General features: G+C 37.2%; 3 protein-coding genes across 4 annotated transcripts; 1 reads left to right on the top strand and 2 right to left on the bottom strand.

Annotated features, from left to right (window-relative positions):
* The first annotated feature begins 3 nt into the window (after positions 1-3).
* LOC142956898 (SLAM family member 5-like) lies at positions 4-18,699 on the top strand. 2 transcript variants are annotated; one of them, XM_076098673.1, is made up of 7 exons: positions 5-1,215; positions 1,729-1,802; positions 3,065-3,373; positions 3,459-3,752; positions 4,263-4,379; positions 5,084-5,127; positions 17,579-18,699. In XM_076098673.1, exons 2-7 carry the CDS (start codon positions 1,742-1,744, stop codon positions 17,744-17,746), a joined length of 993 nt encoding a protein of 330 aa, XP_075954788.1. In that variant the 5' UTR covers positions 5-1,215; positions 1,729-1,741; the 3' UTR covers positions 17,747-18,699. The 2 variants fall into 2 exon arrangements, with proteins under 2 accessions (XP_075954787.1, XP_075954788.1); XM_076098672.1 differs by having other exon boundaries at positions 4-1,802.
* Positions 18,305-21,792, bottom strand: LOC142956901 (uncharacterized). Its single transcript, XM_076098679.1, has 4 exons — positions 21,585-21,792; positions 20,048-20,359; positions 19,666-19,962; positions 18,305-19,080 (listed from the first exon to the last, which is right to left on the bottom strand). Exons 1-4 carry the CDS (start codon positions 21,631-21,633, stop codon positions 18,950-18,952), a joined length of 789 nt encoding a protein of 262 aa, XP_075954794.1. The 5' UTR covers positions 21,634-21,792; the 3' UTR covers positions 18,305-18,949.
* An 830-nt stretch (positions 21,793-22,622) lies between these two features.
* On the bottom strand, positions 22,623-26,124 carry LOC142956789 (SLAM family member 9-like). The gene is made up of 4 exons (XM_076098532.1): positions 25,890-26,124; positions 24,349-24,657; positions 23,958-24,263; positions 22,623-23,372 (listed from the first exon to the last, which is right to left on the bottom strand). The coding sequence occupies exons 1-4, from the start codon at positions 25,936-25,938 to the stop codon at positions 23,242-23,244; spliced, it is 795 nt and encodes a 264-aa protein (XP_075954647.1). The 5' UTR covers positions 25,939-26,124; the 3' UTR covers positions 22,623-23,241.
* Between the last annotated feature and the right edge of the window lie 3 nt (positions 26,125-26,127).

Raw genomic sequence — 26,127 nt, 5'->3', positions numbered from 1 at the left:
GATGCATGTTTTACACTGGTTTGACTGTATGAATAACACACTGCCTGACTGCAACTATTTACATTTGAGTGTGGCGAGTGCACACGCGCCTCACATATACTGCATCCACTTTATAACCAAGGAAATAACAGGTGGGAATATTTATTCACACAGAAAAAAAAAATATGAAAAGAAAGATACTAAACTAAACAAGCAGTGGAAGATGAAGGGAACCCCAGTTGTTGTGTTTGGGTCCTCCCCTTCTTACTTCATGTCGAATTACAAAGAGAACAACTTGTGAGAGTTCATATGAGTCATCAGGGGGACAGGAAACAACCTACAGACGGGGTAGAACCTACAATACTTCCTTTATAATGATCAAGATTAATACACACTCCTGTGTATTGTTCTACACGTTTATAATAGACATGACTTTGAGTTTCATCTCGGTTTGCTGTTTATTCTATAAAAACACCGATGAGTGATGCTAAAACAGCTTTTACAGAACTCACAAAATTCCTACAACACTCTCATGATATTTTTACATTTCCTGTTACTTCCTGTTGAGTTAAAGACACATAGACAAAATGACAATTATATGTATTGCACATGGCAATGCACTGTAAAATGTTAGGTGAAGCACTTTCTGTTAAACTAATGTAGAACTACAACTATGCAGTCACTTCAGATTGAATATATTGTGTTGATGGTGCTCTCTGGCCTCTACTGAGTCTGTTGGTGGTGTGGGCATTACTTCTTGTCTGTTATTGACAGACAGTTGGCACTTTATGTAAGTACATGATGCACATTTGCACCTTAGGAGGATTAGCTGCCTAACTTGGGTCCTTGCCATTGGAAGATATGTTTTTTGATACTACTAAAAACACTTACACATTAAATATCATTGAATTTGAAGCAGTCGTGTACTATACTATACTTTACTACAGACGCTTCCTTCCTACAAAGCTAATTGGATTTTCAGTTTCTCTGTCTCAGTGGCTTTAAACAAATGAGAAAATGTTTAATCACAAACAGCTGCGACCTTAATATAAATGCCCATCATGTTATTGTGTGTTGCACATGTTACTGTACTCGTAGAAGCTCTCCTTTCTGTGTAAAGTGGGAGCCTTCTGTGCGTCCACATCATTTTCAAGTTACTAACATTTAACTTACAACGAATATTTTGTCGAAGCCCCTTTTATTCTTCAGTCGAGGACATGAGAAGGACCATCAGAGGTGAGTGCTGAGAATGTGAACGTAATCTTGTCTCTGATATTCATTATAATCTGATGGAAATGTGTGACAATGATGAAGCAAGGACGAGTATGATGGATTTAAATATGTTGGTAATGTATTTGTAACATTTTATTGAATTAACATCAAGCTCTGGAATGTTAATAGTGTTTAAAGTGCAGATGGAGAGATCAAATGAGACAAATCTCTGGTTTAATAAAGATGATTTTGAGTTATTAAAGGCAGTATTTTGTGTCCTGACTTGTACAGTAGAGGAGGACGGAGAAGACGTCGAAGCTGACGGATGTTAGATTGATAAAATATGAGAGCTGTGGCAACCATATGGACACATACATGATGTTTATTTGTGTTGTTCAAAGAATTTAATTTAGTTTTTGAAGAAATGGGATTATTTTGAACTGTCGTTACATAAAAACTCATCAAAAAAATGTTTCCCCAGAAGTTAAAATGTTGCTACACACGGTTCAAAAGTTTCCTTCCCACTTCCTCATGCAGCACATTTGGCAGAATGAGGCCTCTGGTCGCACTTCTCTTTGCCGTTTCTCTGCTGAATTCATGTGAAGCACAAGGTAAGAACTTTATTTTACATGTATTTTCGGTTGTTGATCGTCTTTGTATTTGTTTTTAAAAGTCAAAGCTTTTGTACCGTAGCCCTATTTCACCAATAGAAGTTAGATAACAAACTTTATAGACTTATTTTTGAACTATCTAACTTAGAGAAATGTATAAAATTCTCAGCGATATGTTCATTGTCAATTATTTCAATAGTGATGCAAAACAAATATTTTATTGAGATTTACAGTTATGTCAGTTAATACCACTTCCCTTACCCAGGCGTCACAAAACAATAGAGCTGTGTTTCTTTCTGGTTAATCTAGATATTATTATCATTATGGATATATATATATATATATATATATATCTTCAGTTTAAAGAAGACAACACAGCAGTATGATGATGTGCATAGTTCATTCTTGTACAAAGCTCTGATACTGTCTCATGAACAGTATCAGAGCTTTGAACAAGAATGCACATTTGAGTTAAAATATCATTGCCCTCAGCTCGTCAACAAGATTATTCAATATTATCCATATTTTGATGAAGATCTGCATCCAGACACAGACTGTAAACATTCTAAAACCTTTTGTGTTATTTAAGTGACACATTTAGAGGATTTTGCTTCCTTGGTGAAGGAATGCTTTCTTTAAGTCTTTTTTAGTTTTCATTTAGACATTTTCTATCATTTCTGCCTTGAATTTATATTCATATTATAACCGTTACAATAGAAGACGTCTGTGATACAGAGGAAAGCCTTCAAGGTGGTTTGAGACGCATTATAGCCACATGTTGAAAAGGAGTAAATACATCCGTCTCTCCAAGACACATACGGAAACTCTACTCCTCCCGTAGTGTAACTACCTCAGTTAGTCTGTGGGAATAGTCGCTAACTGACTGATTTACTAAATACATTCATGGCCTGTCTAAAGCTGGAGGAACAATAGTTTGGGTAAGAGGGAGGGGAAAGAGAACAAGGTGAAATAAAGTCCCCTGTTTTTCATAAGAGAGAATGGAAATATACTTTGAGCGACATCTTGATCTCAGTGGGCTTAGTTTCACCTGTTAAACTCTTCTTTCCTGAAGCAGTCTGTGTCACAAGACAAAGCTGATGTCAGACATGTTAAGAGAACTCTTCCAGTCAATGATAAGCTGAAGGTGTTTAAACTGATGGTTCAATGTGTAAGAAGTAGAGATGGAGTAACATTCAGTGTTGACCCATTAATCATATACTGAGTGTGATGTTTATTGTATTATGTGTCTACTGTTTTTACAGGTTCCAGTGCTGTGACTACTGTGTTTGTGCAGAAGGGACATGATCTGATTCTGAATGTTGATGCTGATGTTCCTGAGAAGTTTTCATTTGTTGAGTGGACTTTCAATGAGATTGTCAGTGTAGCAGTATTTTTACCTCATGGAAACACTTTACATCCTGATTTCACTGGAAGGATTGAGTTTCCTGGGAAAAACTTCTCTGTGATATTGAAGAATCTACAAGAGGCAGACAGTGGAGTTTATACTGCACGAGTGTCAAGTTTTGTAGGAGGAAACCAACAACTAGCTGAATACAAGGTCACAGTTCAAGGTGAGTTTGTTCACATGTCAGACACTGATAGAGAGTTTCTGCTGCCATGTTTCATAACTTCTTCACAGAAACTTTCCCCCCTCAGGTCCAGTGTCTCCAGTTGAACTGACAGTGGACTCAGTGGACTCAGTGGTCTCCAGAAGCTCAGACTCCTGTAACCTCACTGTGACCTGCAGTACACAGCACTCTCACATCAACAGCACTTTTAGATGTGTCAGCGGAACCTGCAGTCAGGAAGGAGGAGAGCGATCAGAGCTCACAACCTCTGGTGCTTCTCTGCGGGTCTACCTGGTGTATGGTGCAATCATCTGTAACCATAGCAACCAGGTCAACTGGACCAAAGACTTTAACATGACTAAACACTTTTGCCCCCATGATGGTAAGATTGAAAGACAAGACGACGTCCTGGTAATAATGCACAGTTTTATGTTTTAAAGAAATCTTTTACACTTCTAAGTGAATACATTGGGTTTGTTACTAATATGGTTGAACTAGTGTTTGTATTGTTTTTTCATGGGAGCTGTAGGATTTTAGCACTGAAAAACATTTGCAGTACAAATTCTGTTAATATCTAATGATTACCATTTTTTACTTTGAACCAGGTTACCAGGTTGACCTTGTAAAACTAAGAAGCAGGTGGTATTTAAATTAGCTGATTCAGGGACTTTTGGAAGGTTGGTAGTATTAAATTGTGACTGTTTTAATTAAATAAATCAAATGATTTCTTACTACAGATCAGGTTACCGAGACATTTGTATGATAACACTGTAGTCTGTCCAGAGCACGGGCTGAGAACATGTGATGCTACAGAGACACATTCTCAACTATGTTGCATGACTTAAATCAGGCCGACTCTTCTCATGTTTTTATTTTTTGTTTTGTTTTACAGATCGTGACCATGTCCCTGTCCCTGTGATTGCTATTTGGTTACCAATTCTCATTCTCGTCATCATTGCTGGTGTGTTAGTGTTCGTCCTGTTTCTTTATCGTCGAAAGAGAGGAAACTGTAAGTCCAAGAAACAATTTTAATATATAATTACAAGTAATATTTGCAAAATCCTATTTGTTTACTCTACATTTTTAAAATGTTTAAAGTTCATCTTCTGCCATATTACACAGTATACAGTAAAGAAATCAACCACTGATCATTATGTACCATGGCAATGTTGTGCCACACTTCTGTGTAACTTAAAGCCCATATATATATATATATATATATATATATATATATATATTTTATTTTTATTTTTTATTTATATAGTCCAATATCACAAATTGGCCTCAGAGGGCTTTACAATCGTCTGTCATTGGATGCTTGCATCAGAAAAGGAAATACTATTCTGTGATAGATACACATGTGATATATTACCAAAATGTGAAAAAGGAAACAACCTCAAAAACTTGGTGCAGCTTTATGCTTTAGTCCATTCATTCTCAGCATCCCAGGTCAGGTCCCAGAGGTATCTGCATGCTTTGCTCTCTGCCGCAGCACATTGTTTTGACACAACCTCTAGGAGTCCCCAACATCCCAACATATCTAATCCCACACATAGAGGCTTTAACGTGTGCTGCTGTTTGAGGATGGAGTCATTTAGACACCAAGCTGGACTCAATGTAGTGCAGCTCAAGTAATGTAATTGTAAAACTGTTACATTTTTTACATCTTTGAATCTTTATAGTATGTTTTTTTTTTCTATGACTGACCTTCAGATAATAGAGAGGGCATCGAGAATACGGTTTATGACGTTCCGCAGGTAAGTTTTTCTTTTTTTTTTCCCAAACATCACTAACAGGCAAAATTAAGAAATGTTTTTAAAATCAAAACACGGTGCCTCACTTGCTTCTATTGGCTTTGCACATCAATCACTATGCATTTTTCCTGACAAGGTGATCTATTTGTTGGAATGCTGTTAAGCATTCCAACTATTGTTATCCTGTTTCTTTATTGTTGGAATGCTGTTAAGCATTCCAACTATTGTTATCCTGTTTCTTTATTGTTGGAATGCTGTTAAGCATTCCAACTATTGTTATCCTGTTTCTTTATTGTTGGAATGCTGTTAAGCATTCCAACTATTGTTATCCTGTTTCTTTATTGTTGGAATGCTGTTAAGCATTCCAACTATTGTTATCCTGTTTCTTTATTCTTCCTTATATTATTATATTTCTTCCGTACGCTTTTTGAAACTCTTCTGCTCCTTCATATTTTAAGCTACAGAAACCGTTCAACTATCAAAATGTTCAGCTCTTTCAGCAGAGGGGTGCTATGACTTTTCATATTTCTAACCTTTAAACTTTATGAATTATTAAGCTTTTTGCAATTTTTTTTTTGAATGGGTTTCTATGGAGAAAATGTTCAAATCCTCTTCAACTTTCAAATCCTTCTACTTCCTCATACTTTCAGCTACAGACACCATTTTAACTTTAAAATGTTGAGAAAACCCTGATCTATTGCTGCATTTTTCAGCTTTTTAATATCTGTTATACTTTTTGAACTGCAGCAGTTTAACTTTTATGATTTTTTCAGCCCTTTTCTGACTTTATAATGGGTGTGTATTGCGCAGCTTAGAGTGCGTGATGTCACCGCTAGAGTGAAGAGCAGCTTGAGATTCTTGTGAAAAAAAGATTTGTCTTTTGCCACTGTGTCCACAATCTTCACTCTTCATGCATAATTTCTGGATGTAGAAGTAGCTAATCTTGTCCTTGTCGTAGACAAATGACTGTGGAATCCCACAGATTTACACATTTGACACAGAAGCCTGTAATTGAGAGGAAAACCAACTTTCTGCTCCATAGAGACCAATGTTACATTTTGCTTCAAACACATCTTCCACAGAACACGGTACCCCATTTCTAAATCGCCAGTTCAGCCACATTTTTTACACTACAGACACAATTTTTACAGGATCTGTTCTTCAACTCATCCTTCCTCTCATTTATTAATATCGGAGCAATAGGAGCTACGGGTATGGGAGTTTTGAGGATTTGTTTGAGAGGTGTTTCCCTGTTTAATCTCCATGAAAAGGCTGCAAGGACACAGGTGTTTCTGATTAAGCTCATTAGTGATGTTGATAAACACACAGACTCAGACACACACGCACTCCTCTCTCTCTCTCTCTCTCTCTCTCTCTCTCTCTCTCTCTCTCTCTCTCTCTCTCATACAGTCATTCAGGTTCTTAGAGATCTTTAGAGGATCCCCCCCCCACACACACACACCCCATTTTAAAATAAAAGCCCCACAGAATGATTTCTAACTGAAATGCTTATGATGAAGCCTGACATTTAATAACCTGTTTGTGTTTATCTAACAATATGAGTCCATCTCCTCTCCCCTTCTCCCCCCCACTCCCCATTTCAAAATAAAAGCCCCACAGAGTGAAATATAACTGAAATGCTTGTGATGAAGCCTGTCATTTAATAACCTGTTTGTGTTAATCTAACAATATGAGTCCATCTCCTCTCCCCTTCTCCCCCCCACACCCCATTTCAAAATAAAAGCCCCACAGAGTGAAATATAACTGAAATGCTTGTGATGAAGCCTGTCATTTAATAACTTCTGTTTATGTGTCAAACATTATGATTATGTCTCCTCTCCCCCCCACCCAGCCCCACCCTTTCAAAATAAAAGCCCCATGGATTAACTGTATGTAAACATTGAGCTCAAAATTAGACTTTTTCAAATACTGCCATTACTATTACTACTGTTATATTATATACTACGACCACTACTACAGCTATTACTACTACTACTTCTACTACTTCTTCTAAATACTAATACTTCTACTACTAATGATACTTCTACTACAACTACAACTTCTACTACTACTATTACAAATATCACTACTGCTACTACTTATTATAATGCTACTAATACTTCTACTACTAATAATAATTCTACTACAACTACAACTTCTAGTACTACTACTACAAATATCACTACTGCTGACATTTTTTAAGCCACAGAAACCATTCGAATATCAAAATGTTCAGCTCTTTCAGGAGAGGGGTGATATGACTTTTCATATTTGTAATCTTTAAATTCTTTGAATTATTAAGCTATTTGCAATTTTCTTTTGAATGGGATCGCTATGGAGAAAATCTTCAAATCCTGTTAAACTTCTTCAACTTTCAAAGCCTTCTTCTTCTCATACTTTCAGCTACATATGACTTCATATTTGTAATCTTTCAACTTTTTGAATTATTAAGCTTTTTGCAATTTTTTTAAAATTGGATAGCTATTTTCAGCAATGTTTTTGAGATTCATTTCAGCTTTCAGCATTCCAACGCATTTTCAGCAGGAAATGCATTTTCTAGTTCTTCCTTATATTATTATATTTCTTCCGTACGCTTTTTGAAACTCTTCTGCTCCTTCATATTTTAAGCTACAGAAACCGTTCAACTATCAAAATGTTCAGCTCTTTCAGCAGAGGGGTGCTATGACTTTTCATATTTCTAACCTTTAAACTTTATGAATTATTAAGCTTTTTGCAATTTTTTTTTTGAATGGGTTTCTATGGAGAAAATGTTCAAATCCTCTTCAACTTTCAAATCCTTCTACTTCCTCATACTTTCAGCTACAGACACCATTTTAACTTTAAAATGTTGAGAAAACCCTGATCTATTGCTGCATTATTCAGCTTTTTAATATCTGTTATACTTTTTGAACTGCAGCAGTTTAACTTTTATGATTTTTTCAGCCCTTTTCTGACTTTATAATGGGTGTGTATTGCGCAGCTTAGAGTGCGTGATGTCACCGCTAGAGTGAAGAGCAGCTTGAGATTCTTGTGAAAAAAAGATTTGTCTTTTGCCACTGTGTCCACAATCTTCACTCTTCATGCATAATTTCTGGATGTAGAAGTAGCTAATCTTGTCCTTGTCGTAGACAAATGACTGTGGAATCCCACAGATTTACACATTTGACACAGAAGCCTGTAATTGAGAGGAAAACCAACTTTCTGCTCCATAGAGACCAATGTTACATTTTGCTTCAAACACATCTTCCACAGAACACGGTACCCCATTTCTAAATCGCCAGTTCAGCCACATTTTTTACACTACAGACACAATTTTTACAGGATCTGTTCTTCAACTCATCCTTCCTCTCATTTATTAATATCGGAGCAATAGGAGCTACGGGTATGGGAGTTTTGAGGATTTGTTTGAGAGGTGTTTCCCTGTTTAATCTCCATGAAAAGGCTGCAAGGACACAGGTGTTTCTGATTAAGCTCATTAGTGATGTTGATAAACACACAGACTCAGACACACACGCACTCCTCTCTCTCTCTCTCTCTCTCTCTCTCTCTCTCTCTCTCTCTCTCTCTCTCTCTCTCTCTCTCTCTCATACAGTCATTCAGGTTCTTAGAGATCTTTAGAGGATCCCCCCCCCACACACACACACCCCATTTTAAAATAAAAGCCCCACAGAATGATTTCTAACTGAAATGCTTATGATGAAGCCTGACATTTAATAACCTGTTTGTGTTTATCTAACAATATGAGTCCATCTCCTCTCCCCTTCTCCCCCCCACTCCCCATTTCAAAATAAAAGCCCCACAGAGTGAAATATAACTGAAATGCTTGTGATGAAGCCTGTCATTTAATAACCTGTTTGTGTTAATCTAACAATATGAGTCCATCTCCTCTCCCCTTCTCCCCCCCACACCCCATTTCAAAATAAAAGCCCCACAGAGTGAAATATAACTGAAATGCTTGTGATGAAGCCTGTCATTTAATAACTTCTGTTTATGTGTCAAACATTATGATTATGTCTCCTCTCCCCCCCACCCAGCCCCACCCTTTCAAAATAAAAGCCCCATGGATTAACTGTATGTAAACATTGAGCTCAAAATTAGACTTTTTCAAATACTGCCATTACTATTACTACTGTTATATTATATACTACGACCACTACTACAGCTATTACTACTACTACTTCTACTACTTCTTCTAAATACTAATACTTCTACTACTAATGATACTTCTACTACAACTACAACTTCTACTACTACTATTACAAATATCACTACTGCTACTACTTATTATAATGCTACTAATACTTCTACTACTAATAATAATTCTACTACAACTACAACTTCTAGTACTACTACTACAAATATCACTACTGCTGACATTTTTTAAGCCACAGAAACCATTCGAATATCAAAATGTTCAGCTCTTTCAGGAGAGGGGTGATATGACTTTTCATATTTGTAATCTTTAAATTCTTTGAATTATTAAGCTATTTGCAATTTTCTTTTGAATGGGATCGCTATGGAGAAAATCTTCAAATCCTGTTAAACTTCTTCAACTTTCAAAGCCTTCTTCTTCTCATACTTTCAGCTACATATGACTTCATATTTGTAATCTTTCAACTTTTTGAATTATTAAGCTTTTTGCAATTTTTTTAAAATTGGATAGCTATTTTCAGCAATGTTTTTGAGATTCATTTCAGCTTTCAGCATTCCAACGCATTTTCAGCAGGAAATGCATTTTCTAGTTGTTGGAATGCTGTTAAGCATTCCAACTATTGTTATCCTGTTTCTTTATTCTTCCTTATATTATTATATTTCTTCCGTACGCTTTTTGAAACTCTTCTGCTCCTTCATATTTTAAGCTACAGAAACCGTTCAACTATCAAAATGTTCAGCTCTTTCAGCAGAGGGGTGCTATGACTTTTCATATGTCTAACCTTTAAACTTTATGAATTATTAAGCTTTTTGCAATTTTTTTTTTGAATGGGTTTCTATGGAGAAAATGTTCAAATCCTCTTCAACTTTCAAATCCTTCTACTTCCTCATACTTTCAGCTACAGACACCATTTTAACTTTAAAATGTTGAGAAAACCCTGATCTATTGCTGCATTATTCAGCTTTTTAATATCTGTTATACTTTTTGAACTGCAGCAGTTTAACTTTTATGATTTTTTCAGCCCTTTTCTGACTTTATAATGGGTGTGTATTGCGCAGCTTAGAGTGCGTGATGTCACCGCTAGAGTGAAGAGCAGCTTGAGATTCTTGTGAAAAAAAGATTTGTCTTTTGCCACTGTGTCCACAATCTTCACTCTTCATGCATAATTTCTGGATGTAGAAGTAGCTAATCTTGTCCTTGTCGTAGACAAATGACTGTGGAATCCCACAGATTTACACATTTGACACAGAAGCCTGTAATTGAGAGGAAAACCAACTTTCTGCTCCATAGAGACCAATGTTACATTTTGCTTCAAACACATCTTCCACAGAACACGGTACCCCATTTCTAAATCGCCAGTTCAGCCACATTTTTTACACTACAGACACAATTTTTACAGGATCTGTTCTTCAACTCATCCTTCCTCTCATTTATTAATATCGGAGCAATAGGAGCTACGGGTATGGGAGTTTTGAGGATTTGTTTGAGAGGTGTTTCCCTGTTTAATCTCCATGAAAAGGCTGCAAGGACACAGGTGTTTCTGATTAAGCTCATTAGTGATGTTGATAAACACACAGACTCAGACACACACGCACTCCTCTCTCTCTCTCTCTCTCTCTCTCTCTCTCTCTCTCTCTCTCTCTCTCTCTCTCATACAGTCATTCAGGTTCTTAGAGATCTTTAGAGGATCCCCCCCCCACACACACACACCCCATTTTAAAATAAAAGCCCCACAGAATGATTTATAACTGAAATGCTTATGATGAAGCCTGACATTTAATAACCTGTTTGTGTTTATCTAACAATATGAGTCCATCTCCTCTCCCCTTCTCCCCCCCACTCCCCATTTCAAAATAAAAGCCCCACAGAGTGAAATATAACTGAAATGCTTGTGATGAAGCCTGTCATTTAATAACCTGTTTGTGTTAATCTAACAATATGAGTCCATCTCCTCTCCCCTTCTCCCCCCCACACCCCATTTCAAAATAAAAGCCCCACAGAGTGAAATATAACTGAAATGCTTGTGATGAAGCCTGTCATTTAATAACTTCTGTTTATGTGTCAAACATTATGATTATGTCTCCTCTCCCCCCCACCCAGCCCCACCCTTTCAAAATAAAAGCCCCATGGATTAACTGTATGTAAACATTGAGCTCAAAATTAGACTTTTTCAAATACTGCCATTACTATTACTACTGTTATATTATATACTACGACCACTACTACAGCTATTACTACTACTACTTCTACTACTTCTTCTAAATACTAATACTTCTACTACTAATGATACTTCTACTACAACTACAACTTCTACTACTACTATTACAAATATCACTACTGCTACTACTTATTATAATGCTACTAATACTTCTACTACTAATAATAATTCTACTACAACTACAACTTCTAGTACTACTACTACAAATATCACTACTGCTGACATTTTTTAAGCCACAGAAACCATTCGAATATCAAAATGTTCAGCTCTTTCAGGAGAGGGGTGATATGACTTTTCATATTTGTAATCTTTAAATTCTTTGAATTATTAAGCTATTTGCAATTTTCTTTTGAATGGGATCGCTATGGAGAAAATCTTCAAATCCTGTTAAACTTCTTCAACTTTCAAAGCCTTCTTCTTCTCATACTTTCAGCTACATATGACTTCATATTTGTAATCTTTCAACTTTTTGAATTATTAAGCTTTTTGCAATTTTTTTAAAATTGGATAGCTATTTTCAGCAATGTTTTTGAGATTCATTTCAGCTTTCAGCATTCCAACGCATTTTCAGCAGGAAATGCATTTTCTAGTTCTTCCTTATATTATTATATTTCTTCCGTACGCTTTTTGAAACTCTTCTGCTCCTTCATATTTTAAGCTACAGAAACCGTTCAACTATCAAAATGTTCAGCTCTTTCAGCAGAGGGGTGCTATGACTTTTCATATTTCTAACCTTTAAACTTTATGAATTATTAAGCTTTTTGCAATTTTTTTTTTGAATGGGTTTCTATGGAGAAAATGTTCAAATCCTCTTCAACTTTCAAATCCTTCTACTTCCTCATACTTTCAGCTACAGACACCATTTTAACTTTAAAATGTTGAGAAAACCCTGATCTATTGCTGCATTATTCAGCTTTTTAATATCTGTTATACTTTTTGAACTGCAGCAGTTTAACCTTTATGATTTTTTCAGCCCTTTTCTGACTTTATAATGGGTGTGTATTGCGCAGCTTAGAGTGCGTGATGTCACCGCTAGAGTGAAGAGCAGCTTGAGATTCTTGTGAAAAAAAGATTTGTCTTTTGCCACTGTGTCCACAATCTTCACTCTTCATGCATAATTTCTGGATGTAGAAGTAGCTAATCTTGTCCTTGTCGTAGACAAATGACTGTGGAATCCCACAGATTTACACATTTGACACAGAAGCCTGTAATTGAGAGGAAAACCAACTTTCTGCTCCATAGAGACCAATGTTACATTTTGCTTCAAACACATCTTCCACAGAACACGGTACCCCATTTCTAAATCGCCAGTTCAGCCACATTTTTTACACTACAGACACAATTTTTACAGGATCTGTTCTTCAACTCATCCTTCCTCTCATTTATTAATATCGGAGCAATAGGAGCTACGGGTATGGGAGTTTTGAGGATTTGTTTGAGAGGTGTTTCCCTGTTTAATCTCCATGAAAAGGCTGCAAGGACACAGGTGTTTCTGATTAAGCTCATTAGTGATGTTGATAAACACACAGACTCAGACACACACGCACTCCTCTCTCTCTCTCTCTCTCTCTCTCTCTCTCTCTCTCTCTCTCTCTCTCTCTCTCTCTCTCTCTCTCTCTCTCTCTCTCTCTCATACAGTCATTCAGGTTCTTAGAGATCTTTAGAGGATCCCCCCCCCCACACACACACACCCCATTTTAAAATAAAAGCCCCACAGAATGATTTCTAACTGAAATGCTTATGATGAAGCCTGACATTTAATAACCTGTTTGTGTTAATCTAACAATATGAGTCCATCTCCTCTCCCCTTCTCCCCCCCACTCCCCATTTCAAAATAAAAGCCCCACAGAGTGAAATATAACTGAAATGCTTGTGATGAAGCCTGTCATTTAATAACCTGTTTGTGTTAATCTAACAATATGAGTCCATCTCCTCTCCCCTTCTCCCCCCCACACCCCATTTCAAAATAAAAGCCCCACAGAGTGAAATATAACTGAAATGCTTGTGATGAAGCCTGTCATTTAATAACCTGTTTGTGTTAATCTAACAATATGAGTCCATCTCCTCTCCCCTTCTCCCCCCCACACCCCATTTCAAAATAAAAGCCCCACAGAGTGAAATATAACTGAAATGCTTGTGATGAAGCCTGACATTTAATAACCTGTTTGTGTTTATCTAACAATATGAGTCCATCTCCTCTCCCCTTCTCCCCCCCACTCCCCATTTCAAAATAAAAGCCCCACAGAGTGAAATATAACTGAAATGCTTGTGATGAAGCCTGTCATTTAATAACTTCTGTTTATGTGTCAAACATTATGATTATGTCTCCTCTCCCCCCCACCCAGCCCCACCCTTTCAAAATAAAAGCCCCATGGATTAACTGTATGTAAACATTGAGCTCAAAATTAGACTTTTTCAAATACTGCCATTACTATTACTACTGTTATATTATATACTACGACCACTACTACAGCTATTACTACTACTACTTCTACTACTTCTTCTAAATACTAATACTTCTACTACTAATGATACTTCTACTACAACTACAACTTCTACTACTACTATTACAAATATCACTACTGCTACTACTTATTATAATGCTACTAATACTTCTACTACTAATAATAATTCTACTACAACTACAACTTCTAGTACTACTACTACAAATATCACTACTGCTGACATTTTTTAAGCCACAGAAACCATTCGAATATCAAAATGTTCAGCTCTTTCAGGAGAGGGGTGATATGACTTTTCATATTTGTAATCTTTAAATTCTTTGAATTATTAAGCTATTTGCAATTTTCTTTTGAATGGGATCGCTATGGAGAAAATCTTCAAATCCTGTTAAACTTCTTCAACTTTCAAAGCCTTCTTCTTCTCATACTTTCAGCTACATATGACTTCATATTTGTAATCTTTCAACTTTTTGAATTATTAAGCTTTTTGCAATTTTTTTAAAATTGGATAGCTATTTTCAGCAATGTTTTTGAGATTCATTTCAGCTTTCAGCATTCCAACGCATTTTCAGCAGGAAATGCATTTTCTAGTTCTTCCTTATATTATTATATTTCTTCCGTACACTTTTTGAAACTCTTCTGCTCCTTCATATTTTAAGCTACAGAAACCGTTCAACTATCAAAATGTTCAGCTCTTTCAGCAGAGGGGTGCTATGACTTTTCATATTTCTAACCTTTAAACTTTATGAATTATTAAGCTTTTTGCAATTTTTTTTTTGAATGGGTTTCTATGGAGAAAATGTTCAAATCCTCTTCAACTTTCAAATCCTTCTACTTCCTCATACTTTCAGCTACAGACACCATTTTAACTTTAAAATGTTGAGAAAACCCTGATCTATTGCTGCATTATTCAGCTTTTTAATATCTGTTATACTTTTTGAACTGCAGCAGTTTAACTTTTATGATTTTTTCAGCCCTTTTCTGACTTTATAATGGGTGTGTATTGCGCAGCTTAGAGTGCGTGATGTCACCGCTAGAGTGAAGAGCAGCTTGAGATTCTTGTGAAAAAAAGATTTGTCTTTTGCCACTGTGTCCACAATCTTCACTCTTCATGCATAATTTCTGGATGTAGAAGTAGCTAATCTTGTCCTTGTCGTAGACAAATGACTGTGGAATCCCACAGATTTACACATTTGACACAGAAGCCTGTAATTGAGAGGAAAACCAACTTTCTGCTCCATAGAGACCAATGTTACATTTTGCTTCAAACACATCTTCCACAGAACACGGTACCCCATTTCTAAATCGCCAGTTCAGCCACATTTTTTACACTACAGACACAATTTTTACAGGATCTGTTCTTCAACTCATCCTTCCTCTCATTTATTAATATCGGAGCAATAGGAGCTACGGGTATGGGAGTTTTGAGGATTTGTTTGAGAGGTGTTTCCCTGTTTAATCTCCATGAAAAGGCTGCAAGGACACAGGTGTTTCTGATTAAGCTCATTAGTGATGTTGATAAACACACAGACTCAGACACACACGCACTCCTCTCTCTCTCTCTCTCTCTCTCTCTCTCTCTCTCTCTCTCTCTCTCTCTCTCTCTCTCTCTCATACAGTCATTCAGGTTCTTAGAGATCTTTAGAGGATCCCCCCCCCACACACACACACCCCATTTTAAAATAAAAGCTCCACAGAATGATTTCTAACTGAAATGCTTATGATGAAGCCTGACATTTAATAACCTGTTTGTGTTAATCTAACAATATGAGTCCATCTCCTCTCCCCTTCTCCCCCCCACACCCCATTTCAAAATAAAAGCCCCACAGAGTGAAATATAACTGAAATGCTTGTGATGAAGCCTGTCATTTAATAACTTCTGTTTATGTGTCAAACATTATGATTATGTCTCCTCTCCCCCCCACCCAGCCCCACCCTTTCAAAATAAAAGCCCCATGGATTAACTGTATGTAAACATTGAGCTCAAAATTAGACTTTTTCAAATACTGCCATTACTATTACTACTGTTATATTATATACTACGACCACTACTACAGCTATTACTACTACTACTTCTACTACTTCTTCTAAATACTAATACTTCTACTACTAATGATACTTCTACTACAACTACAACTTCTACTACTACTATTACAAATATCACTACTGCTACTACTTATTATAATGCTACTAATACTTCTACTACTAATAATAATTCTACTACAACTACAACTTCTAGTACTACTACTACAAATATCACTACTGCTGACATTTTTTAAGCCACAGAAACCATTCGAATATCAAAATGTTCAGCTCTTTCAGGAGAGGGGTGATATGACTTTTCATATTTGTAATCTTTAAATTCTTTGAATTATTAAGCTATTTGCAATTTTCTTTTGAATGGGATCGCTATGGAGAAAATCTTCAAATCCTGTTAAACTTCTTCAACTTTCAAAGCCTTCTTCTTCTCATACTTTCAGCTACATATGACTTCATATTTGTAATCTTTCAACTTTTTGAATTATTAAGCTTTTTGCAATTTTTTTAAAATTGGATAGCTATTTTCAGCAATGTTTTTGAGATTCATTTCAGCTTTCAGCATTCCAACGCATTTTCAGCAGGAAATGCATTTTCTAGTTATTATATATTACCTGGGACTCCTCTCCATCAACCTTTGTATTAATCTGTTTCCAGGTCCTGCTGCTTGCTCCTACCTGCTACCTGCTACCTGCACACATCACTGGTTGTGCTGCTTGCTTCTGCTCAAATGTTTTGGACCTGATGAACCTGATGCACCACGATCCATCTATCCAAACCTGGTCTCGTCTGGCAATTAGTCCACTCAAACTGTGCTTCTTTCTGCTGTGTGTGTGTGTGTGTGTGTGTGTGTGTGTGTGTGTGTGTTGTTTGCGTTATACGTTCCAAATGATGTTGGTTTCTCAAAACTCTTCATACAAATATCTAATCCCATGCTGGTGTCTAAATTACTGCAACAATGTTTTTAAAATTAGGCCACAGGTTTTTATTTGCATCACATCTACTACATGATCACAGCTGTGTTGTCTCCTCCCTTTGCTTCCGTTTATTTGCCACACACCAGTAAACCTATAGAGCTACATGTGACTTCCTGCTGAGCCGATGGTTTTGTACTTCTGCATTTTCTTACACAATGAACAATGTGAGCAGAAGACTCTCAGGTGAGATCTGCTCTCATTGTCTGCACGCGTGTTAGTTGTTTTGCAAACCTCATTTTCAGTCTTAGAACAAGTCGAGAGACGCAGAAAAACTATAATTTGCAGTGTCTTTCTCTAACGTACTTCATGTGTTGTCAAAGCTTTGTTCATGTGCTTGTGTTTAAGCTGCAGTCTGATGTGCTCTCTCGGCCAAGAGATTCCTTAGAACTCAGCTCTTTCTTTTGTAGCAGTTTCATGCATTTTAGATACAAACTCATTATAATCTTATGAAAAACAGACTCATCGTTTTTGAAGACAAAGATGCAGAACTCTGTATTTATATGAACGCCTGTTAACCGTTTGGAGATTACTTCCCACGTTAAAAAAATTGTGTAAATTTAAAATGGCAGGCAGCGTTTGCTAAAGATGTATGTGATTTATTTTCCAGGCCAAACCTCTGGAACAGAGTCCAACAGATGATGCTTCAGTTCTTTCTCCGACCTCCACCTACAGCTTGGTGGGACCTCACGCTGGATCCCTGATAACCACTCAGACTGGAGGCACGACTCTGCCAGAGAGCGTGTATGCTCAGGTGGAGAAGCCTGCCAGGTCCTGAAACAATTAGCGAGGAATTGTGTTCCACATACTGCAATTACTGAAGTTTCTAATTCTCTTTAAGTGTTGCCAAAGCTTTCGATGTTTAAGTTTATGTCACCTGCTCTGATATGGAACGATTCTCCAATACACAAACCTTTCTGCTGCAAAACAATGTGGAAATGTTACGAAGCATCACGCACGTTCAGAAGTTGCTTTTTCTAGCATCACAATTCAAGGTATTAGTAATTAGATCTTAATACATTTTAGATCAACGTGGGAAAGTGAGACAGATGTTGTTGTCCCTGCAGGAAGCCCCAGCTGTGGTACCTGGGGTTGAGCCTTCATCTCACTTTCTCACCTGTCCAGACGTTTACATAACATCACAGTAAGAATTCAACACAGAAGAACTGTAATTATTTCATAAACGAGCAACGATTTACAGTTTGGACTTTCAAGGCCTCACACGATTGGTGTGATTTGAAGCTACACACTGCAGGACTCTTGTGTTATCTCATTGTTACAAAGATTAAAACATGCTTCAACAAAAATTTAAACTGAACATATAAACAGACAAATATGCGTTATATATTTTTTATTTTGAATATGACCACATGCAGTATTATATACAGTTTATTCATTAAGGCTATTTCTTGTATATTGTTGGTCTTGATCATACATAGAAAGTTACTTTTTGTTTTTTTAAATAACATCCTCCAAAAACATGTTTACATGTTCATCTCTGTGCAATCATTTTATGTACAAAGTGTAAACAGTGATATTTGTTATAATCAATGATAATCAAGAACAATCAGCATTAGTTTTTTAGGTGACCTCTGCAGTTTTCTTGTGAAGAAACAATGTTTACATGAAGTTTTTCTCATCAAAATGCATCATTGAGTCCACGTTTTAAGAACATTTCTCTCACCATGAAACATTTACAAAGCTGATTTTATAAATACTTTAAATCCTAAATTGTTTACGTCCATGTTTGCTGGCTTTCAGTCTTCTACCTCTTTGTCTTTTCCTGGTGTGTTACTGCCACCAGCTGTGGATCAGTGGTATAGCATGAGGTCAGTGGCAGGAATGTGTACTTGAGGACTCGCACTAACAAAATAGGGACACAAAAAATAACACTGCTCTCTAGTGCCAGCAGTGATCACAGACTCCACAGGGGAACCTTTAAGGATAAGAGCGTATGATTGGCTGACAGAGAACTATTTGTTTATTTGTGCTTCTTGAACTTCTCCATGAGGTGAACAGTGATGACGGCAGACACCATGATGATCAGACCCACAGAGAACACGACCATCTTCACCAGGTACACAGATGTACCAGCAGAGGAACCCTCTGAACCTGAAACACAACAAAACAGCTGCTTCATTACAAATCTGACACAACAGATTCAGACTGTGACGCTACAGCACGACAGGAACAAATCAGTGAAGATAGCATTTTGTGTACTTTGTAGTTTACTCAAATACTGTAATTCCTACATTTCAAAAGTGCAAAGTGCAGTTGAGTTTTACAAACTGCATTGTGCATTGTAAAACAGCATCATAGTTATATGTTGATTCATTGTTTATTTGACTCTTCAGCTTAGCTGAAGTGTGTTAATTGAAACAATCACGTTCAAGTGCTGCTTATATGTTCTGTACTGAAAAATGCAGAAATGGAGAAAAATATCAGTTTCTACACCAAACACGTAAATGAGTTATTGGATTATTTACGTCATCTAGTGTTCCTGTAAATAACATTGTTTGTGCTTTCTAGTTGAGTTTGTATTTCACCCTGCAGCCTGACAAGGTGCTTAAGACATGTTCAGAACTAATTCATTTAAAACACACACAATCATTGTCTTTAACAAACAGAAATGCTAATAGGCTCCAAGTCTTAAACTCTAAACTGTTATCAGGAAGTCTTCTTGTCTTTCAGTCTTACCAGCATATTGGGGGCAAAAGGGTTCAATCCTTTTAAAGTCCTCGGTCCAGTTGACCTGGTTGCTATGGTTACAGATGATTGCGCCATACAACAGGTAGACCCGCAGAGAAGCACCAGAGGTTGTGAGCTCTGATTGCTCTCCTCCCTCCTGACTGCAGGTTCCGCTGACACATCTAAAAGTGCTGCTGATGTGAGAGTGCTGTGTACTGCAGGTCACAGTGAGGTTACAGGAGTCTGAGCTTCTGGAGACCACTGAGTCCACTGAGTCCACTGTCAGTTCAACTGGAGACACTGGACCTGAGGGGGGAAAGTTTCTGTGAAGAAGTTATGAAACATGGCAGCAGAAACTCTCTATCAGTGTCTGACATGTGAACAAACTCACCTTGAACTGTGACCTTGTATTCAGCTGGTTGTTGCACTCCTCCTGCAAAACTTGACACTCGTGCAGTATAAACTCCACTGTCTGCCTCTTGTAGATTCTTCAATATCACAGAGAATTTTTTCCCAGGAAACTCAATCCTTCCAGTGAAATCAGGAAATACTGTTGGTTCTTCATCAGGTACAAATAGTACTACATCGACCGTCTTATTGAAAGTCCAGTCAACAAATAAAAACTCCTCAGGAACATCAGCATGAACATTCAGAATCAGATCATCTCCCTTCTGCACAAACACAGTAGTCACAGCACTGGGCCCTGTAAAAACAGTAGACACATAATACAATAAACATCACACTCAATATATGATTAATGGGTCAACACTGAATGTTACTCCATCTCTACTTCTTACACATTGAACCATCAGTTTAAACACCTTCAGCTTATCATTGATTGGAAGAGTTCTCTTAACATGTCTGACATCAGCTTTGTCTTGTGACACAGACTGCTTCAGGAAAGAAGAGTTTAACAGGTGAAACTAAGCCCACTGAGAGCAAGATGTCGCTCAAAGGTTTTACTTTTACATTAAAAAGTATTTCCATTCTATCTCTAATGAAAAATAGAGGACTTTATTTCACCTTGTCCTCTTTCCCCTCCCTCTTACCCAAACTATTGTTCCTCCAGCTTTAGACAGGTCATGAATGTTTAAATCAGTCAGTTAGCGACTATTCCCACAGACTAACTGAGGGAGTTACACTACGGGAGGAGTAAAGTTTCTCTCACTCGTATTGTTCACCAGCTTTGATCCTTTCCTCCTTTTGTCCATGTGCCAAAGTGTCTTTGACCAAGAGCGTCAAATTGTTCTTCATGTGTGTTTATAGAAGAGAAAAATGTGAGTTGCTTTAGACAAAAGTGTCTGAAAATTAATGTAAAGACTTCACATTATAATAACATTTAGTAGGCTATACTGGTATTGTGTTTTTTGTGTTTTTATTTAAAGATTTCGGTCAATATTGTTCTTTTTTAAACTTTTCTTAAATCGTTATGCAGAGGCTTTGACTTTAATTCTTAATATTGGAAAAAAACGTTTTGTTTGCTCCAATGTTTCCTGAGAAACAAACTATTTGTTTTAGATTCGGAAGCAGAATTTGTTTTGCAGTTAGTCGTGTTTAGTTTCTTTATTCATCAGGCCTACAGTGATGCCATCTTTATTACCTTAAAATGTACTTTTGGACTTACGTATGTTATGTACGCTGTAAGTCTTAAACCTGTCCGTCACTTTAAAGAAAATCTACAGAACAAAGCAGGCCCAAATTAAATATAATATGATTTGTGTTAACTTTCTCTCACGTTCTCAGAAATCAGTCCCTCTTCTTAGATACGTGATCAATTAATAATCAATCTCCTCCTGACAAGTGTTGCTCATCATAAGATAAAAGCTGAAGCGACTTCATGATGTTCAGTTCACGAGTCACAATAATGAATTCTGCTCAGGCATCACTGCTGTATCTGTTGATAACATCTTAGTTGACAGTGTTCTTACCTTGTGCCTCAATGCAGACCAGCAGCCCCAGTATCACAAAGACAGACATGACAGAGTCTTTGTCCGCTTGTCCTGTCTGACTACACGCTGCAACAATCTGTGTTCTGTTTTGCAATAAACAAACAAATAGTTTGCACGCTGCAGGGCTCCAATCACCACTTATTTATTGCACCTAGGAGACGTTTGCACACAACTGTTCTTCATCAGACTAAAGTTGAGACTGACCTGAAACCACAGGGCTACGGTCATTGTTGTGTTCTTTCTGTCAAAACCACACAACGTTGTTGAGGATGTTAACTCCTCTTCCTCTCTCAGCTCTTTTTTACTGCTTGTGACCTGCTTGTTAAGATAAAGACTAATTTAGTTCAACACTTTGTCAAGAAGGCAGAGTTGAACGTATAAGTCCACGAAAAGATGATTAACAAAAGTACAATTATCTGTTTCAACTAATCCTGCAGGCTTCTTTTAAAAATGTTTTAATGACTATTAGCACTATATTTTCTAATTGATTTATTCCCTTAAGAGGAACTGGTTTTGTATGTTGCACCATAATTAATAAAGGTGTTAAATGAAAAATTCAGAGCAGATCTATAGTGCCTCCACATGGCTCTCAACATGGCGGTAACGGTGCTAACAGCGTTACCGGAACCAGAGGGTGGGCACTACGCTACCACGAAGTAAATGTGGGAAAAAAAGATCAACGTGGGAAAGTGAGACAGATGTTGTTGTCCCTGCAGGAAGCCCCAGCTGTGGTACCTGGGGTTGAGCCTTCATCTCACTTTCTCACCTGTCCAGACGTTTACATAACATCACAGTAAGAATTCAACGCAGAAGAACTGTAATTATTAACTAAACGAGCAACGATTTACAGTTTGGACTTTCAAGGCCTCACACGATTGGTGTGATTTGAAGCTACACACTGCAGGACTCTTGTGTTATCTCATTGTTACAAATATTAAAACATGCTTCAACAAAAATTGAAACATACTGAACATATAAGCAGACAATTATAGATTATATTTTTTATTTTGGATATGACCACATGCAGCATTATATACAGTTTATTCATTAAGGCTATTTCTTGTATATTCTTGGTCTTGATCATACATAGAAAGTTACTTTTTGTTTGTTTTTCAAGATAAAATCCTCCAAAAACATGTTTACATGTTCATCTCTGTGCAATCATTTTATGTACAAAGTGTAAACAGTGATATTTGTTATAATCAATGATAATCAAGAACAATCAGCATTAGTTCTTTAGGTGACCTCTGCAGTTTTCTTGTGAAGAAACAATGTTTACATGAAATTGTTCTCGTCAAAATGCATCATTGAGTCCACGTTTTAAGAACATTTCTCTCACCATGAAACATTTACAAAGCTGATTTTATAAATACTTTAAATCCTAAATTGTTTACGTCCATGTTTGCTGGCTTTCAGTCTTCTACCTCTTTGTCTTTTCCTGGTGTGTTACTGCCACCAGCTGTGGATCAGTGGTATAGCATGAGGTCAGTGGCAGGAATGTGTACTTGAGGACTCGCACTAACAAAATAGGGACACAAAAAATAACACTGCTCTCTAGTGCCAGCAGTGATCACAGACTCCACAGGGGAACCTTTAAGGATAAGAGCGTATGATTGGCTGACAGAGAACTATTTGTTTATTTGTGCTTCTTGAACTTCTCCATGAGGTGAACAGTGATGACGGCAGACACCATGATGATCAGACCCACAGAGAACACGACCATCTTCACCAGGTACACAGATGTACCAGCAGAGGAACCCTCTGAACCTGAAACACAACAAAACAGCTGCTTCATTACAAATCTGACACAACAGATTCAGACTGTGACGCTACAGCACGACAGGAACAAATCAGTGAAGATAGCATTTTGTGTACTTTGTAGTTTACTCAAATACTGTAATTCCTACATTTCAAAAGTGCAAAGTGCAGTTGAGTTTTACAAACTGCATTGTGCATTGTAAAACAGCATCATAGTTTTATGTTGATTCATTGTTTATTTGACTCTTCAGCTTAGCTGAAGTGTGTTAATTGAAACAATCACGTTCAAGTGCTGCTTATATGTTCTGTACTGAAAAATGCAGAAATGGAGAAAAATATCAGTTTCTACACCAAACACGTAAATGAGTTATTGAATTATTTACGTCATCTAGTGTTCCTGTAAATAACATTGTTTGTGCTTTCTAGTTGAGTTTGTATTTCACCCTGCAGCCTGACAAGGTGCTTTAGACATGTTCAGAACTAATTCATTTAAAACACACACAATCATTGTCTTTAACAAACAGAAATGCTAATAGGCTCCAAGTCTTAAACTCTAAACTGTTATCAGGAAGTCTTCTTGTCTTTCAGTCTTACCAGCATATTGGGGGCAAAAGGGTTCAATCCTTTTAAAGTCCTCGGTCCAGGTGACCTGGTTGCTATGGTTACAGATGATGGAGCTATTCAACAGGTAGACGTGGAGAGAAGCACCAGAGGTTGTGAGCTCTGGTTGCTCTCCTCCCTCCTGACTGCAGGTTCTGCTGACACATCTAAAAGTGCTGCTGATGTGAGAGTGCTGTGTACTGCAGGTCACAGTGAGGTTACAGGAGTCTGAGCCTCTGGAGACCACTGAGTCCACTGAGTCCACTGAGTCCACTGTCAGTTCAACTGGAGACACTGGACCTGAGGGGGGAAAGTTTCTGTGAAGAAGTTATGAAACATGGCAGCAGAAACTCTCTATCAGTGTCTGACATGTGAACAAACTCACCTTGAACTGTGACCTTGTATTCAGCTAGTGGTTGCACTCCTTCTTGAAGTGTTGACACTTGTGCAGTATAAACTCCACTGTCTGCCTCTTGTAGATTCTTCAATTTCACAGAGAACTTTTTCACCGGAAACTCAATCCTTCCAGTGAAATCAGGAAGTACTGAACGTCTTCCACCAGGTGCAAATCTTACTACACCGACCGTCTTATTGAATTTCCACTCAACAAATGAAAAATCCTCAGGAACATCATCAACATTCAGAATCAGATCATCTCCCTTCTGCACAAACACAGTAGTCACAGCACTGGGCCCTGTAAAAACAGTAGACACATAATACAATAAACATCACACTCAGTATATGATTAATGGGTCAACACTGAATGTTACTCCATCTCTACTTCTTACACATTGAACCATCAGTTTAAACACCTTCAGCTTATCATTGATTGGAAGAGTTCTCTTAACATGTCTGACATCAGCTTTGTCTTGTGACACAGACTGCTTCAGGAAAGAAGAGTTTAACAGGTGAAACTAAGCCCACTGAGAGCAAGATGTCACTCAAAGGTTTTATTTTTACATTAATTAAAAAGTATTTCCATTTTATCTCTAATGAAAAATAGAGGACTTTATTTCACCTTGTCCTCTTTCCCCTCCCTCTTACCCAAAGTATTGTTCCTCCAGCTTTAGACAGGTCATGTATGTTTAAATCAGTCAGTCAGCGACTATTCCCACAGACTTACTGAGGGAGTTACACTACAGGAGGAGTAAAGTTTCTCTCACTCGTACTATTGTTCACCAGCTTTGATCCTTTCCTCCTTTTGTCCATGTGCCAAAGTGTCTTTGACCAAGAGCGTCAAATTGTTCTTCATGTGTGTTTATATGAGAGAAAAATGTGAGTTGCTTTAGACAAAAGTGTCTGCAGACTAATGTAAAGACTTCACATTATAATAACATTTAGTAGGCTATACTGGTATTGTGTTTTTTGTTTTTTTACTTAAACATTACAGTAAATATTGTTCTTTTTTAAACTGTTCTTAAATCGTTATGCAGAGGCTTTGACTTTAATTCTTAATATTGGAATAAAACGTTTTGTTTGCTCCAATGTTTCCTGAGAAACAAACTATTTGTTTTAGATTAGGAAGCAGAATTAGTTTTGCAGTTAGTCGTGTTTAGTTTCTTTATTCATCAGGCCTACAGTGATGCCATCTTTATTACCTTAAAATGTACTTTTGGACTTACGTATGTTATGTACGCTTTAAGTCTTAAACCTGTCCGTCACTTAAAAGAAAATCTACAGAACAAAGCAGGCCCAAATTAAATATAATATGATTTGTGTTAACTTTCTCTCACGTTCTCAGAAATCAGTCCCTCTTCTTAGATACGTGATCAATTAATAATCAATCTCCTCCTGACAAGTGTTGCTCATCATAAGATAAAAGCTGAAGCGACTTCATGATGTTCAGTTCACGAGTCACAATAATGAATTCTGCTCAGGCATCACTGCTGTATCTGTTGATAACATCTTAGTTGACAGTGTTCTTACCTTGTGCCTCAATGCAGACCAGCAGCCCCAGTATCACAAAGACAGACATGATAGAGTCTTTGTCCGCTTGTCCTGTCTGACTACACGCTGCAACAATCTGTGTTCTGTTTTGCAATAAACAAACAAATAGTTTGCACGCTGCAGGGCTCCAATCACCACTTATTTATTGCACCTAGGAGACGTTTGCACACAACTGTTCTTCATCAGACTAAAGTTGAGACTGAACTGAAACCACAGG

The sequence above is a fragment of the Anarhichas minor genome, unplaced genomic scaffold (assembly GCF_050575085.1).
Source record: "Anarhichas minor isolate MPS153535 unplaced genomic scaffold, ASM5057508v1 ptg000024l, whole genome shotgun sequence".
NCBI classification, from domain to species: Eukaryota; Metazoa; Chordata; class Actinopteri; order Perciformes; family Anarhichadidae; genus Anarhichas; species Anarhichas minor.
Note: the sequence above shows the minus strand (reverse complement) of the source record. Positions and strands in the feature narration are given on the sequence as shown.